Source organism: Mustela nigripes, chromosome 4 (assembly GCF_022355385.1).
Source record: "Mustela nigripes isolate SB6536 chromosome 4, MUSNIG.SB6536, whole genome shotgun sequence".
In the NCBI taxonomy this organism is placed as follows: domain Eukaryota; kingdom Metazoa; phylum Chordata; class Mammalia; order Carnivora; family Mustelidae; genus Mustela; species Mustela nigripes.
The window spans coordinates 104,296,888-104,318,407 of record NC_081560.1 but is presented as its reverse complement, the minus strand read 5'-3'; the positions used below and the strand labels follow the sequence as shown (position 1 = coordinate 104,318,407).

General features: G+C 39.2%; 1 protein-coding gene across 4 annotated transcripts in view; it reads left to right on the top strand.

The window, feature by feature from the left end:
* Positions 1-21,520, top strand: part of SUGCT (succinyl-CoA:glutarate-CoA transferase) — an 840,768-nt gene that overhangs the window by 670,955 nt on the left and 148,293 nt on the right. For all 4 annotated transcript variants that reach the window (XM_059397231.1, XM_059397230.1, XM_059397222.1 and 1 more), the window contains exon 13: positions 15,286-15,349. In XM_059397231.1, the coding sequence (XP_059253214.1) occupies positions 15,286-15,349 (64 nt within the window). The remainder of the gene's footprint in view (positions 1-15,285; positions 15,350-21,520) is intronic.

Here is a 21,520-nt window from a genome sequence, read left to right as displayed (position 1 = left end):
AAATGGAAATAATCCCACCCACGTCTCTGGGCTTCTGTATGGATAACAGGAGCCAAGGCATTGCAGATCGCCCCGTGGATGGCAGGCGGGTGCTAAGCTCTCACGCTCACTCCTTCCATTCTTTACCTTCACGCTGGCTGCGCTGTTGAACCCGGACACGTCACTTAGAACACTGTGCCCACTCAGAGAGTCCACGTAACATTTTTTGTTGCTGTGCTATATTTTTACCCAACTGACTTTTTTCCTTGTCATACTCGGTTGTTACTTTGGTCCTGAAAGAGTAGAGCAGTTGGCACGATTCATACTTAAGTGATGATTTCTTGACCAACAGATGAATCTTAATAAGAAATAGGATGATTTCCAGGGCGACGAGGCAGCCCAATTGTTAGGCATCTGCCTTTGGCTCAGGTCATGATCCTAGGGTCCTGGAATGGAGTCCCGCATTGGGCTCTCTGCTCAGCAAGAAGCCTGCTTCTCCCTCTCCCACTCCTCCTGCTTGTGTTCCCTCTCTCACTGTGTCTCTCTTTGTCAAATAAATAAAATCTTTAACAAACAAAAAATAAATAAATAAAAGAAAATAGGATGATTTCCATGGCTGCTGGAAACAGTCAAGAACTATTCATTAAACAAATTAGATCAGATTATGCACTTTAGGCTGTGCCCCCAAATCTTTGCCCAATATCTTCAGAGTGTCCAGGAAGAAGAGGACTGTATTGATTAAGAGAGATGACACATTTCAAACCTCATGACCTGAAGCATCTAGGTGGCTCAATTGCTTAAGCTTCTGCCTTCCCTTCAGGTCCTGATCTCAGAGTCCTGAGATTAAGCACTGCTTCTGCTTCCTGCTCCCTGGCTTCCTGCTCAGTGTGGAGTCTGCTTCTCCCTCTCGCTTTGCCCAACCACCCCCAAACCCTGCTCATGCTCATGTGCTCTCTCTCTCTCAAAACAAACAAACAAACAAACAAACAACAAAACAAAACAAAACAAAAACATTTAAACCTCCTGATCTGTTCCTAGAACTAGTCAAAACTCAATTTTCCCACTGGAAAATTGGGAGGTTCCTAAGAACAAAGGATTTGGTTCTTGCTACATGAAGACAGCACACACAACCACCCTGCTGATGACCTCTGGGAATGTCTACTTTCACAGGGCTGGAGGGGAACAAATGCTTTCTCACCCCCACCCCCAAGTTTGTAGCAATGGGTTCTGGGATAATTTCATTTAAGGCCCCATTGCCAAGGAGGACTGAGTTAAAGATCTAAGTCCAGACTTCTAATATCCTGACTGTCAAGTTCATAAATCACCTTTGTATGTCACTGGATTCTGTTGTATTTTCTCTTCCATTTACTAGGTGTTATTTTTCTTCTTCTTGGGGCTAATTAATCTTGGGAAAATTGGAGCACCAAATGAAGCCTGAATGTAGCTTAGAGAAGACGTCCAGAGGAATATCACATAGTGACACCCAGAGGATGGATGACAGCAGACGACCTCTGTTTCTGTTAATGTGGAGGATTGTGTGACCTGAGAAATCCTGCTGGCATGAAAGTCGCTAGAAAACACACAAGCAGAGAAGCAAGCACTGGACCAACACTGGCTAAGACCTCCTGGCTTAGACTTGGACTTGAGAGACCTTAACAAGTGGGGCTAAAACAAAAATCGTGAAGCATATGCTAGAAGAGACATTGGACTTCTGAATAAAACTTGGACATCCCAAAGTCAGCCTATTCCATGGGTGAACTAGGTGAAAAAATAAAACAAAACAAATAAATGCCAAACCCTTCCCTGAATGAAAAAGGGAAGAGTTGGCAGTCTAGCCTGTCTTGACTTTGGCTCTTGGAGGAAAGATAGAAAGAGAAAATCTTTCATGAATGTCTTAGCCACAAACCTACTGTTCTGCATATAAGGCAAGAATTAATCCCATTGGGGGACCCAAAATATACAAGGATAAAATTTAATTTAATGTTGGTGTTGCCCCTGAACACTGGCTTGGAAGAAGCAAATGCAATCATCTTTGGATAAAGCACAAATGCATGACGGACAAATTAAATAGCAGAGGAGACGGAGCATAAGAGAGGATTTGTGATCTGATACATAGATGTGACTAAATTAATTAGATTCACCCAGAGAGACAGAGGGAGCAAATGTATGGTATGCAGAATCCTATAGAGTGATCAAGTTCAAAGCATAGTTAATGTATGTCTAATATACATCTAATTGGAGTTCTAGATGACGCTAGAGAGAATTGGTAGAGACAATGTTTGAATGTGATTGGGAATTTTTCCAGAGCTTGTAAAGACCTAATTCCTCAGGGTCATGAAGTACTAAAGACAAAATAGATTACATAAAAATTGCAGCATTAGCTGAGACTGATGCTGGAAAACCAAAAACAGAGGGAGGGTGTTTAATCAGCCAGATTACCTACACAGGCATGACCATTAGGCCTGTGTAGCTCACTTCTTAAAAGCAACAATGAAGATCACTAGACTGTGGAAGAGTATCATCAATGCGCCGACAGAGAATAACCATCAGCTTAGGAGTGTATAACCGGTAGAGGCATCTTTCAGAATGGGGGCAAATTAAGTAACTTCTAAGAGGATAAAAACAAAGAGGCTTTATTATGAGCAGAGGACTAAGGGAATTCTAAAGAACATCTCATAGTAGAGGGAATACAACTGGTTTAGGAAAGTCTACAATAAAAAAAAAATTAAAAAGTGAGCCCAAAATCCTTGACTATGAGAAAGAGTATTGATATTGTCTGAGTTTTGAATTACAAAATAGAGAGAGAGAGAGAACTCAAATATAGAGCAACAAGAACATTGAACTGTTGTTCCCAAGCTATTTATTGAAGCACCCACAGCATCCTAGTGAACACACAAGGGAACCAGAAGTTACGAGAAATTTCTAGGGAGACAGAGCAACATCTGTTGGATGCAGCATGGAATGCTAGCTCAAGGCTGTTCACGGTTTCCATATTGAATTCATTATGTTCCTTTCGATTCCATCTTATCTGTATGAAACTGAGTTTTGCAATGGATATTTCTATGGAAAAAAAACAAAACAAAACCCAAATACCAGAAGAAAATACATACTTAACAAGAAATAAGGGTGGAAATGTATCATTTTATTCCAAGATTTGAGAAGTTGTATAGTGCCTAACAAGTGTACATGTGGTACAAGAAAATAATTGTGGTTTTTGGAGAATGAAACAAAATTATTATTTCTTCCTTCAATTTAAATCTATTACTTTTTTCAGATAGCTCCCAAGTTGTTAGGATATAAATACATGATAAGTTGTTTTGACCTAATTATTTAATAAACAAAATGAAATTAGTTAATAAAACCAAAGATTCTTCTTTTTGCCTTGGGGCACTGTGAAGAAATTACTGAGACATCACAGACACGGGGAGCAGAGAAAGTTTGGGAATATCCGGATTATAAATTAGCATGGGGATAACTGGGTAGCTATTAACCAGATTTGTATTTTATTAATTTAAATGGGTATGTTAAAACTTGTAGGGGAAAAGAAAAGCATAGGTGTGTATCTTCCAAACCAGTAAATATGGGGAAAATGGAGTGTGGGAAAACAATCTCAGCTAATCCCAAACAAGGCAAGATGAGATTCTTTTCCGTTAAGTGTGACAAAAAGAGAACCCTAAGTATTAAGGTGCTAGAAATAAATTCAAATTTATTAATAATCCTGATTCCCATGTAAATGCACTAAATCCTCTAATTCAAAGACTGGCTAAGTCCCGTGATTTTCTATTTTCAGGAGACTTGCCTAAAATGTAAAACTTAGAAAGATTTATTGTAAAGGCACAAAATGATACATGAAGACAAACCAAACCAAAATGAAGCTCATGTAGCTTTAATAATGTTAGTTCAGACTTTAAAACAAAATGCATTACTATAGAAGTCTACCCTATAATAATAAAAAGTTTAATTCACTGAAAAGATGCAATAAATCTAAAATTATATGATTAGTAATGAAAAATTTTAGGACAACAAATTTGAAAAGCTGGTGTAGTTAAATTCCCAGAAAATATGCATTATTGAAACTTACTCAAGAAAAAAAAGAATATCTAAAATTCCCTATATTGAATCAAAGAATAAACTGGTAATGAAAAATCTTCTCACTAACAAAACACCAGCCCCAAAGAGAGAGTATTCAGGTGAGTTTCCATCAGGACCAGATATTCCAATCGTACACAAATGCTTTCAGAAAATAGGAAAAAAAGGGTTTACTGCAGTTCACATTATGAAGTAAGAATTACTCTGGTTTCTAAGACTCAAGAGCAAAACAAGAAAGGAAAATTGCATGCCATTCTCATTCATGAGCTAGATTAAAAAAAAATGTTAAAGCAGCAGCAGATAAAATTCAAAACTTATTTTTTCTTGAAATGTAAGATTGATTCAGTATTAGAAAATTAATTCATGCATCATGTCAACAGATTAATGGAGGAAAATAATGTATTCTTTTAATAAATGGATAAAAAGAACTGATAAAAGGCAACATCTATGATAAAAGTTCTCAACAAACTAGGAATATATTCTGTATCCTAATACAGTGTGCCTACAATGCTTTGGTGCAAAAATAATGATGAAACATTAAGTATATTTCCTTTAAAATTGAGAACAAGATAAAAATGTTTTTTGCTAACACTCAATATACTGGTAGTCCTAGCCAATGATATAATATAAGAAAACAGAATAAAAGGTATAATTTGGAACAGAAAAACAAAACTATACTTATTCAGAGATGATATCATTAATTTTATAGAAAACCAAAAGAATCTACAAATGAGTTATTAATAAGACTGTTTGCCAGATATAATTTTATAGTAAATTTTATTTCTATATAATAGCAATAAGCAGCAAGTTAAAAAAAAAAAAAGATCCATTTCACCTTGGCAGCTAACATGGACTGCTTTTATAAGGGACAAATATAATGAAAAATGAGCAAAGCCATTATGAAAAATGCTAACATTTTATAAAACATATTAAAAATGACTTAAATAAATTGAAATTATTAAAGTAAACATTTAATGGGTAGTAAGATAATATTGTAGTGATGTTATTTCTGCCCAGTAGGGTTTTCCTTGAACCTGAAAGGCTGGCTTTAAAATTTATAGACAAGAGCAAAGGTCCAAGAACCCTTGAAGACAAAGAACAAGGCAAGGGTGTGGTGGGGATCTTGCCAAATGAAACACTGGTCCTTATGATGAAAGAGAGGGATTTGGTCAGTGTGGTATTGGCCACGGGGTAGACAAATGTACCCACGGGACAGAACAGAGAGCCCAGGAGCAGCCCTAACATGTATAGAAGTGATCTACCCCAGAGCTGGTATTACAGATTCATGAGGAAAGGAAGGACACTGCTCCGAATGGCTCTGGGGGAAACGTGAAATCGAATCCCTTCCCACATCATATGTGAAATTCAATTCCAGTTTTTCCCAAAAGCAAAATATGGAAGACCAAAATTTTAAAAAAAATTATTAAATTTTATTTTTACTATAATTATAGATTTTCATGTAGTTGTAAGAACTAGTACAGGGATCCTGGGTGGCCTTTTACCAGGTCGACAATAGTAACATCTTGCCAAACTACCTTGCATCAGAACAACCAGGGTAATACCATGGGTACAGTCAAGATACTAACAGCTCCATCATGAAATCCCCCCTACTGCCCTGAAAACCATTCAGCGGCCATCTTTCCTGAATCCTCTATTGGAATCTGTTGCCTGTTTCTGGAATTTCATCACTTTGAGAATGCTGTGTAAATGGAATCAACTATGTACTCTTTGGGGATTGGCTCTTTACACTCAGCACAATTCCATCAACCTTCATCCAGGCTGTGGTGGGAATCAATGGCTTGTTTCTTCTTATTTTCAGTATGGAGTATTCCATTCTATGCTGTACCGCAGTTAGCTTCATGATCCACAGGTTGAAAGACTTCTCTGCTGTTCAGAGAAGATTACAAATAAAGGTGCTATGAATGTTCATATGCAGATTTTTTAAATTTATTTTTATTTTTTATTTCTTTTCAACAAAACAGAATTCATTGTTTATACACCACACCCAGTGCTCCATGCAATACGTGCCCTCCATAATACCCACCACCTGGCTCCGCAACCCCCACCACTTCAAAACCCTCAGATTGTTTTTCAGAATCCATAGTTTCTCATGGTTCACCTCCCCTTCCAATTTCCCTCAACTCCCTTCTCTCCATCTCCCTATGTCCTCCATGTTATTTGCTATATGCAGATTTTTGTCTGACATTCTCCACAGAATCGTGTGAGTGATCCCGTTTCTGTTTCCTAATGTTTGGTGTCCCTTTTTAAAACTTTAGCCATTGGTATTATGTCATTATGCTTTTAGTTTATATCTCCTTCATGAGTAATGATATCAAGTATCTTCCCATGTGCTTATTTGCCATCTATGTATCTCCTTGGGCAACATGTCTGTTTATGCCTTTGCCTATTTTCTTTTCTTTTCTTTTTTTTTTTTTTTTTTAAAGATTTTATTTATTTATTTGACAGAGACCACAAGTAGGCAGAGAGAGAGAGAGAGAGGAAGAGAAGCAGGCCTCCGGCTGAGCAGAGAGCCCAATGTGGGGCTAGATCCCAGGACCCTGGGATCATGCCCTGAGCCGAAAGCAGTGTCTTTAATCCACTGAGCCACTCAGACGCCCCTAAGCCTACAGCACCCAGTATTCCCAGGCGGTATCCCATCCAACTACTAGCCTTTGCCTATTTTCTAACTGGATTTTTTTTTACTGTTAAGTGATAAGAGTGATAAACACACACACACACACACACACACACACACACACAAGATACTAGTCCATTGTTAGAGATACAGCTTGCAAATATTTCTTTCATTTTGTAGCTTTTTTCCCATCCCTTGCACACAATCTTTGCTAAGCAATATTAAAGATTTTTCTCTACGATTTTAGAACTTTAAATTATACATTGAAGTCCATGATCCATTTAAGTTATTTTTTATATAAGGAATGAGATTTAGGTTGAGATTTTTCTTTTTTCTTGTGATTGTTCCAGTACCATTTGTTTAAGAAGCTGTCCTTTCTTCATTGCATTTACACCTTTCCCAGAATTATCTGGGCGTACGCTGTGTGGATATATTTCTGAGTTCTCTATTCTATTCCATTTTCATACTCTGTAAGTACCTATAGGATATATAGCATCTATCCAGTATACCTTAATATCTGGGACACTAGGTCTCTTTCATTTTACTCTTATTTTCAAGATTGCTTATTCTAAGGTCTGTGTCTTTCCATATAAATTTCAGTAAAAGTTTTTTTACATCTAAAGAAAAACTCTTCTGGGATTTTGGTAAGAATTGCATCAAATCCATAGATAAATTAGAGGAGATTTGACATCTTCACAATGTTGAGTCTTCAAATCCAAGAACACAGTACACTTCTCCATTCGTTTTAGGTGACCTTTGATCTCTCTCATCAGCATTTTTTAATTTCTGGCATCCAGAGGCTACACCTGTATGTTGAGTTGGTATCCAAACATTTCATTTATTTTTAGCAATTGTTAATGGTATCATGTTTTTCGTTTTTGTTTCCTCAGGTTCGTTGTCGGTATGCGGGAATGTTTATTACTTTTTAAATTTATTACTTCCGGAAGTATTTATTTATTACTTCCTCATTTATTTTTCGGGATTTCTATGTGGACCAGCATGGCATCTGTGCGATTACTTCTTTTTATTATATTTCTCCCTTGTACATTTACTTATTCTATTATTTTTCCCTTACAATCTGTATATCTTAAGCAGATTATGCCTTTTCTCTGGATTTATTTTCATGGCTAGAACTTCTAGTAATATGCTGAATAAGAGTGGTGACAGCAGACATCCTTACCTTGTTCTCAGCATTAGAGAAAAGGTTTTCAGTTTATTAGCATTAAATACCATGTTGTCTTCAGGGGTTTTGTAGACAATCTTAATCAAGCTAAGGTAATTCCTCTCAATCCTTGACTTGCTATGAGCTTTTATTATAAATAGGCCAATGTTTTAAAATTTTAATAGGAAAATTTAGGAGACTATCCTGTCATCTAGAGTTGGGAAGAATTTTTAAAATATGTCATAAAAGATACAGAACATAAAGGGAAAATTCAATAAATTTCAGAAAGCTGAAAGTAAAAACTTCTGTTTGTCAGAATACCACAAAATGAGTGAGAAATAAAGCCATAATATTGTCAATTTATGTTCCAATGAAGGATTCATAACCAGAATACATAAAGAACTCATGAACCAGTGAGAAAAGATAATTAAGCAAATAGAAAAAATGCAAATGACTTGAACAAACATTTCATTGAAGGGGAAATAAAAAGCAGGGAAAATATATTCAGTCTCATTAGTAATCAAGGAAATACAAGTTAAAGCTTCAGTAGGATAGCATCGCAAAGTGATTAGATTGGCAAATAATATTCACTACTGGTAGGAATACTGTTACCTAATATTAAAGATACATGTACCTGGTGTCTAGGTTTGTGCCTAGAGTCATTGTTGCATGAAGAGATGTTTAGTATGACAGCAGTTTTTGTTGTAGCAAAATAACTGAAAGCAATGTAAGAGCAGAAAGAATTAATAAATTATGATATATCTATATAATGACATAATTTACATTAGTGGCTGTAATTGCCCATGGCCATGATACTTCAAAATGGATGAGTCTCAAAAACCAGGTTAAAGAGAAAAAGCAAATCAGAGAAGAATACATACACATGATTTCATTGATATAAATCTTATAAATGGGTGAAAACAGGCACTAAATTCTTAGAGACATAAACATATAGGATATAAGAATGAAAAAAAGGAAGGATAATTTCAAAAAATCAGGAGATGATTATTTGGGAATAGAAGAGGGAGGAATTGGGACAAAATTGGGGCTGGAAACACTTGGGTAATGTTCTTAAGTTTTTACATGTTCTCATTAACCTATACATACATGTCAGAATAGCTCTTTGAAAGACTAATATTTGTGTTTTTCATTAGAAAAAGGAGGGGGAAAGGCTGTGTCATGTGCATTAACACCAGAGTAATTTTAGTGATAGCAATTGTTTCAAAAGGAGTAAGACAAAAGAAAGTGTCAGCACCTAAATCTGCTCTCCATGATCTAAGTTAGGGATTTACTTATTCATTTTTTTCATGAATTGTGTCTTACATTTGCATCTTTTCCCAGGAGCGTTGAATTAACTTTCAGCGTACTAGTTGTATGTCACGCCTTCAGTTATTGAAACTTGACCACAGCTGTTCTCCTCTTAACCTACAGGAATGACTGAGTGATAAAGGACCATGGAATGAATGAGATCATTGGAACGCTTTGTTGCTTTTTAATATATCCGTGCCTGTTTGGGGAATTGTTTTCTGAGTTTTCCCAATGAGGAAGAATACTATCATTATTTTCTTCAAGTGCGGTAGATTCACTTCACACGTATAACACATGTGCCCACTGTTTCTGTTGAATTCCTGCATCCCCCTTTCTGGCTTTTCTTCACTCTTAATGACCATGGTCCTCAAGGAGCTTCTCCTCTTGGCCTCTGCACTGTTTTCAGATAGGGTCACTATACCTAGGGCAGATTCCAGATACTTGGAAAACTTTAGGAAGCTGAGGGAATTGCGGCAAAGTGACATTAGAACTTGATAACTAAGTTCCTACAAATGAGTATATTTTGGGAAGCCAGTAAAACATTTTCATGTCTAGAGAAATCTAGGGATTTATTGAAATTTTAAAAGAGACAACACCCCCCACTAAATGAAGAAAACAAAAGGAACCACTTGCTACTTAGTTAATTCAATTTAATCACTTAGTTAATTAAATAAATGAATAAATAAATGTGGTTTGTTAAACCCAATAAAATATTATTTAGCATCTATCAGATAGTCCCAGGTAATGTTCAAGGCACTGGGACTGGGGATATAGCAGGGAACTAAACAGATATTTTAAAGTAAAAATAGCAGTCTGGTGGATACCATTTAATTAAAAAATATGCCTTATAAGACTGTAAGCTTCTGGAGGGTAAGGACCTTGCTTGTTCTGCGACTTAGTTTTTTTTTTTTCTTCTCAGCACTTAATAATGCCTGGAACATTAATATGCATTTAATGCTTATTATTGATTATTAATCATTGCTGTTAATGTGTTTATTTTTGTTACATGAATGAATGCGCCTTAAAGCCCTACAGCTTGTCCTTGGTGGAGATGGAGTTTGAACCCAGTCTACTGATAATGATAATTAGTTGCCATTAATTGTGAGTTTACTCTGTCCAAGGTGCTATGCTCGCCATTTTATACTCATATCTTACTTAATCCTTACAAACTCCCGAGAAAGAGATATTATTGCTACCTTCTGATTGAGGAGGGTTTTGAGCCTCAGAGTATGTAAGTGCCTTGCCCAAGGTCACCTACTGGGTCTGTTCCCTTCAAAATCTGAGCCAGACTGGGGCCAAAATCCTTCCTCTTTTCAGAGCCTCTGTATCTGTGGTAGCCTTGGCTTCCAGGAAGGGAGCAGCTCAGTTTATTAACTAATTGGGCTACATGATGCCAAGCAATCCGTTTGGCTGATTTTCTTTCCCTAGCAAATTGACTAATTTGTTTTACAGAATTGACCCCATCAGCTAGTTATTTTAATGGTAAATCAAATTATGCTTGACTTTTTTTTTTCTTTTCTTTTACTGAGTCTCCAACTGGCTAAAAGGTTAGGGTCAGACATACCTTAATTATAATCCAGAGTCAACCATTTATTAACTGTGAACCTTGAGCAAGTTCTCAACCTCTTTAGGCTTCCATCACCTATCAGTAGAAATACAGATGAGAATAATTCCTACCTGGTCTACTTAATGAGACGATTGGATGGAGACAGCTCTTTCCCTTGTAACACAATGTCTGACCCTTAAGGAGTTTTGTGGGTGATAACTGCTGGTATTATACTTTTCCTTGCAGTTGCTAACCTGGCATTTTATTTTGATACTATCTTTGTGCAGTGCCTTTTACTAGGTCCTGCAGCTTCTTTCCAAGATAGACAAAGTCACTTACTTGTTACTTATTGGATTTTGCTCCTTCACGTGGAGCTTAAACTGTTGTAAAAATTGGCTCAGGTCTCTTATTCCCAACCCTCCCTTCTAATTACAGGCACTTTGAATGCAAGTTCATTCATCTTTTTACTGCCAGCCCCATCCTATTGTCTAATATATAGGTGCTCTGTGATGTTTGTTCAGTGGAATGAACTGGGGTAGGTCAGTTCACTATTGCACAACATGGTTAATGTCATTTGTGGGATTATATTGATTTTCAATATGATCTTTACACATACCATTCGTGTATGTCACTTAATGCCTGCAGTCTGTCTCTTTTCCTTTGTGTATGTTTTGCTACTTCTACTCTTGACCCAGAGCTCTTGCTTTCCTTAGAGATTTTTACCACCTATAGAGTGGGTATTGCTTTTTTATTTTTTACATTTCTTTTCTTGTTAGTGCTGTATTACAGACTGGGTCTGCCACTCCTGCTATAGGACTATTCAAAAGACTTTCCTACTTAAACTTTTATTTCCCACATCACTTTAAGGTATACATTTTACCCTTCCCCCCACCCCCATCATTAATACATTACCATTTGACTCTGTCATTAGGCTGTCAATCTGTGAAACTCTTGAAGAAGAAAGAAAAACCTTATTTTAAATCGGCCTGATACTTTGCTAAAGAGGTTGGTGCACTCGCTACAATTCTATTCTTGTCAGGAATAGGCTTTTGCAATTATAAGGAGAAAAAATGAAATTTAGAAGAGCTACCCCACCATAAGAGATCTAGGGAGGATAAAATAAGGAAAAGAAGGACAACATTCAGTGCAAAGTTCTAGGGAAGGTTCTTTGCCTCATTTAAAAATAACTAAATGTGTACCCCAAACGCTCCAAATAGCCAGTCTGAGGGGTTCCAGCCATGATCTTGCCTTAAGAGAAAATGGTATCGGAGGCCTCTAGAGCTGAGGTCCCCATTCCATTGTGAGTGGTCAGAAAATGAAACACTTTCAATCTGAATTTCTAGGTTAAGGTAATAGAGTTTAGGGTGTTGAGCCCTGGTGAGAAAAGGAACCGGGAACATTTCGTCACCATTGCCAAGGAAATGTTATCCGAATGCTGGTGCATGCCAAGGTCCTGCATTTCCAATGAAGTTAGGGGGAGACAATACGTTTGAAGTGCAGGAGGAGAAATTTATGCTGAAATTCAGACAGACTGCCTGGGTTCTGAGATTCTCGAATATGTTGCTAAACAGAGCAGGGCTCGCCCCACAAACAAGGCTGGAGAGTTTTCCAAGATTCCGAGTCATTAGGCAGGGTTTCCAGGGACAGCAGGGCTCGGCTTCAATTGTTCCCCGAGATCATCTGACCTGATTCATGAAGGAAGCCTATGGAATTGTATCGACTCGCGGTTTTCCATAAAAGTGCCTGGTGACCCAGCAGGGGAATCGGCCCAGGCTTTCTGAAGATGTGGGTGCAGGCTAGCCCATTTATTTCCTAACTGTACAAACGCTATAGCAAATGAAAAGCTGCAGTTAACTTCCTGTGCCAAGCATGGGAACGATTTATATTTCTGCCTGAAACTGAGTGATTTTCGATGCAAGGGAAGTGATGAGGCTGGATTACAAAGTTTCCTCTCAGGAGGGTCATATACAAACAGCAATGAGGGGAGGGCCGAAGGAAGTACCTTCTTGAAGCTGCTTCCCCAAGAAACTTCAATCAACTGCGAGGTTTTGCTTGCACAAAACTTTGACGTATGTCCCTTGACCTTTACCAACTACCCTTTCACGTTTGACACTTAACGTTTCCACCACGATTAGAATTCAGCGTTAATTAATTTCAACAGTATCAGTTAAGTTATATTTAGCTAAAGAACACTCACTTTTGTCTTTTGTGAGTAGCACTGCAGTGTTATTACGAAGAGGTAGTCAGGAGGGCAACAGATAGGAGAAGAGAAGAATGATTCAGTGTGCAGATAATTGTTTCGAGTGAAATTTAGCTTGGTATTTTTGTTCCTGTCCTCAGTAGAACTGAGATTTAGCACCTCGCCTTGGCATTTAGCCCCCACACCCACATAGGAGGAGGCTGTGCTGGGCGGGTGCTGAGAACGAGCCACACCAGAGTTAAATTATAGCTCAGTTCTAACACTGGCAAGAATTTTCTCTGGCCAGCTCCTGGGTGCAAAGCTGGTGATTCCAAAAGAGAGGCAAGGCATCCCTAGAAAGGATCTCCATATGGTGTGGCATCACCCTCGCCGAGGGGGGGGAGTTGACGGGGTTGTTTAAAGAGCATCGCCCCAAAGGTGGTGACCGTTCCCAAAGAAAACAGTGGTGCCCCAGAATATTGAGACCCAGCAGGGTCATACTTTTAACCTTAAAATGTCACCTGCGAGGTTGTCTTACTGGCTTATTCTGTAACATGACCAAAAAGCTCCCTGGACTTGGAGAGAGCCAAAGAATTTTGACCTCTTTCCCCTGGGTTGTCTAAGGGAGAAATCATTTTTGTTAGTTTTTTTTTTTTGTTTTTTGTTTTTTTTTTTTAATTCCATGCTCTTTTAACTCCGTGTGAACAGACTATGATGAGGGTATGGATATGCACATCTTGTTTTTACCTGAAGCCCAAAATCCTGTAGAACCATTACAACATGTGGCTCTTTGGGATATTAGCATGAAAGCCTGGTCCGTAAGTTTACTGTGCCACTCAATCCCTTCTGCCCCTTAGATCCGTGCACAGAACGGGAAGAGAGAAGCTCTCCATTTGGTAGGCAGTACAGGTGAAACCAATTCATACGTAAGCTGCCCTTTTATGTCTCAGTGAACATTCAGTAATAGGAATAGTAAATTGAATTTGGGGGTTCTTTGAGACAGTATACCCAGGTAGTCTCCAGTTGTTAAAAAAATAAAGAAAGAAAGAAAGGAAACCAACTTTTGTAGCATTTTCGTTTGTGTTTGACCAAACGTTTTGCCTCCCATAATTCAGATTTCACGTTCTAGAATCAAGTTCCAAGTCCTCGTCTTATCTTCCACCCGAGTTGGAGGACTCTTGATCCTTGCCACATTCTGGATTCCTACCTACCCAGTAGGAAAAGTGAAAGCCAAGGATTTAGGTAGCTCTGTTCCAGTGATCAAGCAATTCAACATCAAGTCACATTTATGTTTCTCTAGTCCTGAAAGAATGTCCCTGGCCTAGTAACTGGCCTTGTGTCTTAACCCTGAGGTCAAGTCTGCCTCGTGTTCTTGATCCTGGTCTCCGTGCATGGGAGTCTGACCAGCCCTCTAGGATGGGGTCTCTGTTGTTGCTGTTGTTGTTTTCCTCAGTTTTCTCCTTGCCAGCTCCTACTGACTCATCGTTCTGAGATGTAGTCTGATCATTATGGTCTTGTTATCACCGAAAACATGTCTGGTTTCCATCTCCTGCTCAAGCGTCTGACCTGAGTCCACTCAGGGCTCCTGGCTCTGGTAAGAGCAGCCCTGAATCTGTTCACTCCCAGCAGCCACTAGGCCTTCTAGTTCTGGTTCACCTTTCAAACTGGTCTGTCTCCCCACACCTTCCACTGAATACATTGCCGGGAACACATATACCATCCCCATGGGCTGCCCTTTTCCAGGTCCTGGTTCTTCTCGCATTCTGTCCTTCTGCAGTTGACTTTGGCCATGTCCTGCAGTGAGGTAATGCAGGAAGAGGCCAAACTTTAGTATTTAGAGGATCAAACATAGATGAAAGGGGGGGAAAATCGTGCCCTATACTTAGGAGCAAATAACATTTTGAAGAGTGGGAAGACTTTATTAGAAAATGCAGGCAGTTTGCTAGTCCTGGAATCTTCTAATTCTTTTTGGCTTCACTTGATTTAATAGAGGATAGAAATATTTTTATTTAAAATATTTACTTCCAGGGACGTCTGGGTGGCTCAGTGAGTTAAAGCCTCTGCCTTCAGCTTAGGTCATGATCCCAGGGTCCTGGGATCGAGCCCCACAGTGGGCTCTCTGCTCAGCAGGGAGTCTTCTCCCACCTCTCTTTGCCTACTTCTCTGCCTACTTGTGATCTCCATCTGTCAAATAAATAAATAAATAAATCTTAAAGAAAAAAAGAAAAAAATAAAATAAAACATTTATTTCCAAATTAAAATTCCAAACATCTTTACGTTTTGCAATATCTTTTCTTCAATGGACCAAATAGGTGGCTTTTTGAACTCCTTGAGACTAAATAGTTTTATTTTATAATTTATTCTCCTGTCTGTTTTTACATTTAAAGGTGTTACACAATGGCCTCATCATGGAGTTGAAGCATCCAACCGTGGGGAAGATATCAGTGCCAGGTTTGAAAATTTTTGTCATTTTCCTTAATCCCTTCCTTCCTGAATTTTTCCCTGTGCCGATCGCTGCAGATAGTTGGTGACCCCCCAGCTTGTCAGGATGTTATCCAACTTCTTTGTTTGGATAAAAGGGAAGCCCTAGTTACGTCACACCCACGAGCATATGCTGAAGCTACAGAATTGTGTCTCGGCTTGAACGAACATCCGACTGCCTTGGTGACCCGAAATGCTCTTATTATCTGACTCCATTTTTTGTAATCATTTGCTCACAAAAGTACATCATATAATTGCCAAAGATAGACAACCATAGAGACGGCACCTCTCACAAATGAGGGCGGAAGCTGGGCACCATGGAGTTGTTGTCTACTGACATCTGAGGCCAGGGACCTTTCCTTTTGAACTGTGGTTTACAGTGTGGTTCTCAGCTTTGTAGATAAGGAAACTAAATGTTTTCACTTCACTCAGGATACACTGAATTTTTCTAACTTGACTCATACCAAACAAACTCCCTAAGACATTTTGGTCTAAGCCAAGATGCCAACTTTTTCACTTCTGGGAGAATTCTCTTTCCGGAATCCAGAAGCCTCGTGCCTACTTTCAGAGCATCCAGAGTGTCGTGAGAGCTCATGACCAACCTCCGGCCCCCACAGACTTCACTCCTCTAATGATCATAATGTTACCATTCTTCAGATCTGCTGTCTCTGCTCGGGGCACCACTGGGAAGGCATGCCACATTCTTGTCCATCGGGTCCCTGTTTGCTAGACTAGACACAAACCAGACACTTATTTCTATCTCTTCTTCTGACAAAGGATAATGAAATTAGTTAGGACTTCGGTCACTGTTTACTTGAAACTATATGCTGGTTACGATGCTTGAAACTTGGGCATTCCCCAAAGCCCTCACTCACCTCAGACAAATAGCATAGAGCATTTACTTCTGTCGAATCACATTTATTGAATAACTGTTATGGTTAAGTTCATTCCAAGTATAATCTAATTTTAAGATACAGGATTAGCTTGGTAATAATGTTCTAGAAGAGATCCGATCATGGCCATCAGTGCCAAAAGGATAAGAAGAGGGAGGTATGGTGAATAAAGCAAGTTGAAAGGGAAAATTCTGATGTGCAGGGGTAGAAGGAACACCATACATGAATTAAGGAAGGTAACTGAGAGAGCAGCTGTGAGCACATCAGAGACTGGGGCCACGTGTTAACAGGGAAATACTATACAGCGTAGGCAGGTGGTAGTGAAAAAAAGGCCTGTTGATAAAAGCTAAGGAAGTCACTTATTCATTCATGTGATTGAGCATATACCATATGCCAGGCAAGGCTTTGGGTCCTGGAAATACAAAAATAATGGAGCTCATACTCAAAGGAAAGTCAAATAATAAAAGTAGCCAGCAAATGCTCCCGTAAGTGTAAGTCATTATGAGTGCAAAGAAGAAGGCGCAACTTCCAGGTTGTCATGGAGAATGATGGAGGCAGACGGGACCTGCATTTGTTTGAGTGATCCATGACAGCCCGGGGGCTTAGCAATGGAAAACTGTAGGTTAATAAGAAGTCAACATGGGAAGAGTAGGGGAAGAGTGTTCCAAACAAAGGCACCAGCATGGGAGAAGACTCTGAGGGGGAAAGAGCTGGGTGTGTTTAAGCCAACATGGGCAGGTGAGGTAAGAGCCAGGAAATCAGACTGCAGAAAGGCAGAGCCCGAGGCCCCACCAGTTGTAGTTTTACTCTAATTTGATGCAGGGGAATGAAATGGCATAATTTATAACATTGCAGGGAGTACGTCAGGAAGTTGTGATGGAAGTTGAGGTGATCATATCTTAAGTTAGGGTTCATGGAGGTAGTGAAGAAGAGACGGAAGTGGCCAAAACAAAACCCTTAAGCACAGTGTTTTCAGTGTGAGGAGACATTAAAAAACATTTTGTCGAGTGGCTTTTAATTTTGCTTTTTAGGCAGAGGAACTAATTTTCCAAGTAAAATCTCAATATTCTCAATATCCGAGATAGATTAAAACAGAGTTTTGCTGGTGGAGAGGTTAGTACTTCAACCATTTAGCTTTCTCCTCCTCTGCTTCCCTCATGCTGTCTCCTCCAGACACCTGTTTGGAGCCCTGGGACCCAAAGGACATTCAGGAACCACTGGTGTAATTTAATTCTACAAGTTTACAGATGAGGTCACAGTCAATAGTATCCCCAGCACATGAGAGGAAAGGGTAAACATTTGAACATTAATACGATTGTTAGTATAGGAAGGAGGAAAGTGAGTCAGTGGCCAACCTAGAAGGAACTCATTGGATGTAACTCTTTAGATCAATCAGATGTGAATTTTCTGATGTCCTGGTAAAAGAGTGAACAGTCAATCTCGGGAAGAGAAAAGTATTTTTCCAGATTCCTAAGGGAAAGGCGCACCCTTTTTCTCATTTTAATGTGTAAATGTATCAATTAGCTATTGTCAGAATAATGCTGTGTAACAGAAAACCACCAAATCTGAGTACCATCCAGACAGAAGCATTTGTTCATTCCATGCACGTGCACGAGGGGAGGACAGACAGCCAAGGCCACACTTGGTTGGGTGGCTTTGCTTCTAGACGCAGGTCTGGCCAGGTGTCTCTGTGAGACGGACTCAGCTTGCCCCACGCATTGCTCACGTTCTTGTGGCGATGGCAAAAGAGCAAGGAGGCAAACAGACACCACCGTGCGTAATCAACAGACCCTTCTGTCCACATTCTGATGGCCAAACCAAGTTTTAGGTTGTGTTCCAAGGAGTGGGGAAATCTTTTTCTCTTTTTAAGAGAAACAACAAAGCTACCTGAAAGAAAACATGGGCTCAAGGAGGGGCAAAAACTGGGGCCCAAATTCCATTTATTGCAACAGAATTCTCAGATCTACAGCTATCTCCTTTTTATATGATATTGTTACCTTTATTTCCCTTTGGAAAATTCCACCTCTTTAATATCTATTGAGCTTAAGCATATTTTTGATATCTCTGCTTTATTGACTTATATTCCTTTTATAGAACTTTTATAGAACTGTCACTATACCAAGTCTCAGATTCCAGGTGACATGGATATGTTTAGGTTATTTTTGGAATTAACATCTGAGTGTCTTTTGAGAGCTGCTGGCACATTGGGCTCCCCAGCAAAGGGAGAGACAATTCTGCTTATGGACATGAATCAGTTGCTATTCTGTCTCCTAATTCCCTGTATCCTATCAAGAGGCCACGCATATAGGGTAAGAGATATTAAATGCAAAGCGGATTGATCAGTAAATAATTATTTTTGTTTCCTGTGGATTTCCCCCTTCACTGGTATTTACTTAGGTATTTACCTAGGTATTGACCTATGATCATTCTGCCTTTCTTTGTAAGGGATGTCCCCATTGGAGACCTCATGAATGCTATAGAAATGACTGATTCTCCTGCAATGCCTCAATGAGGTGAATCTGCCAAAACAGGATGCCCAGAGTGGAGTTAAAAGTGATATTATGCTACATTGTGTTCTAGTTAGCTAGTGGAGACACATTTTTGAATTCATTAAATGTAGTTCTATGCACACACACACACACACACACACACATCTATATATATATATACATCTTTATTTTACAGGATTTTTACTGTAAAATATTACAGTAAAAATATTACTTTATAATACTGTAAAATGTTACTTAAAACTACTTTAATGTTACTTTAAACTACTTATTAAAAATAAGTAGTTTTATTTCTGTTTCCTATGTTTATTTATTTATATTTATTTACTTATATTCCCTATGTTATTAATGAACTTCCTGCAAACTTTACTAAATTTTCCATACATTGTACTGATCTGCCTGAAACGTTTTCTACCTTGGTCATTTCTGGAAACTTGTCTCTTGAAGAACAGCAGTAATTCTTATACAACATTTATGGCACTGTTTTTCCAAGAGGTGTAAATGCACTCCATTCCCTTGGATTCTCAGTTTAGAGCTCGCACCTAGGAGACTGCTAATTGATTCATACCTTCAAGCTACTACTGATCAATCAATGTTTAATACACTATGAACAGGGATGGGAAATTATTAACCTCTTCAAAATTCCTTTTGGCTACTTCAATAATTACTGTAAGTACTACATTGTTCCGATATTTGTTATCATTACCAATATTAAAGTAAAGCGAGTAGTATGACCTAAACTATGTGCTTTATTAATTTATCTCTATTGCTACATCCTCCCTTTTCATATTGTTTCTCACTACTTGCAATGAATAGGAAATAATTTAAGAAGAAATTTGCATTTCCTTGAAAAAGCATGCAAACTAGTTAATGCTCATACATTGTCTCTGTGAGTTGTTGTTAGGCTAATACTATTGTTCTTTATTTCATATGCTGTTCATTAAACTACTCTCTCCTTTGAACTTTAAAGCCTATTTGATAGTTCAGGGTGGAGAGAGACTAAGAGGAAGTAATCACTAGCAGTGGGTGTGTACATGAGAAAAGGTGTGATGTGTCTCTTTGCCAGGCTTAAATATTCTGGTGTTCTAGAGTCCCCAGGAGGGCGGCAGGCCACTATTAGTTGAGGGAGAGAAGTATCCACATAGTGGGCACAATGTACTACTAATTTGCTCCTGATTAACTTATGTAATTTGAGTACTGAGTTGAGTAGTCAAACCTCAAACACACAACCTCGACTGTTGTCTTCCCTATGCTAGATGGAGCTCTGGTGATGCCACTCACAGGGCTACTCTTCATCAGGGAGGGCAGTGTGAACAATAGATGGGGGCAAGGGGATGACAGTTTCCACGGAGAACTATACGCCATAGCGGGGGGGAGAGTATGGACCAGGGAGACCTCCCCGAGGGTGTGGCCTCACAGAAGGCTTCCCTGAGAAATGAAGTGTAAACAGACACACTTGCAATGGGCAGCTGTGCTTTGGGCCAGTGTGGTGTGGGCTGCAGGGGTGGTGAGGAGGCTGTGTTGGCACACAGAGGAGCTGAGGACGGGCTCCCAGGGAGAAGCCCGGAGGGGCCAGGCTCACCCTCAGTCACCCTGGAGAGGCAGGTGGAGGCCAGAAGAATAAGACCTAATACGGAGCTGATGCACAAACTAAAACCAAATTAACATGGAAAGGGGATGTGTGCTGAGCTGTCTGAGGTCCCTACTCCCCGGAGGAGAAGGGTCTTGGAAGAGGAGCTTGGGTAGGAGCCGCGATCTGGTTTGGCAGATGTCCTCACGGATGGCTTTTAGCAATTCCAAAAAGCCTTCTCACTCAGTTGAAAAGTTTTTGCAAAGCTCCTGACGTTTAAACTGTGAAAGCGATGGCAATTGGGGTTCATTTATTACCAAGTTAAAAGGTACATTCTAGTTCATAACACAAAGTTTCGTCAACCAGAGACCGGCCGTTAGAGAAACATTTGCCTTACTTGTGACTCGAGCGGAAAGACCTCCCATTAGTTATTATATTCCAGAGGACTGCCAGTTTCCACTGAGCCCTTTGCCATTTGCATCTTCTTCTTATAATTCTGCTGCCCATTGGCCTTTTAGCCAGGGAGGAACACGCTGTCCTTCCATGTACTCTGTAGGTGCCAAACCGCCTTGGTTTTGAGTTCCAAACTTCAAAGGATGTCACTGAAATAGAGTTTGATGGGTAACTCTTAAGTTTCTCACCGTAACCTTTTTCCAGCGACTTCCCTGTGACCATGCATTGCTGTTGCCCATCCCTGCAGCATTTCTGGAAAGTATTTTCGTGGTGAGTGTGAAAGGGAAGCCGTCTTCTGTGCATGCAAAATGACTTGAAATTGAATAACCCTTGCCTGCTGGTACCCTGGTCTGTGTTTTTCAGCAAGCAGCTCTAAGCTCTTTCCAATAAAACTTTTGTTCAATCCTTTCCCCGTAATATTTTAATATTCCTATTTGGAACCTGCAAACAACATTTACCTAGCTGGTGTTTGGTGCCGAAAGGAGTCGCCGACTTCCTGGATGGAGGTCTGGCTTTGACAGTGAATTTTTCCAAAGTTGAATGTGGTGCTTTATTTTATTACCTGACATATATATATTTTTAAATTTCTGAATGTTTTGTAAGGCTTTATAAATGGTGAACATCTTTTGTAAAGCTTCTGGAGGACAAAGATACTATATCCATTTAAGTCAAATGAACACCACTGAGCACTTGATAGACATTTTCTAGATGTTGATTA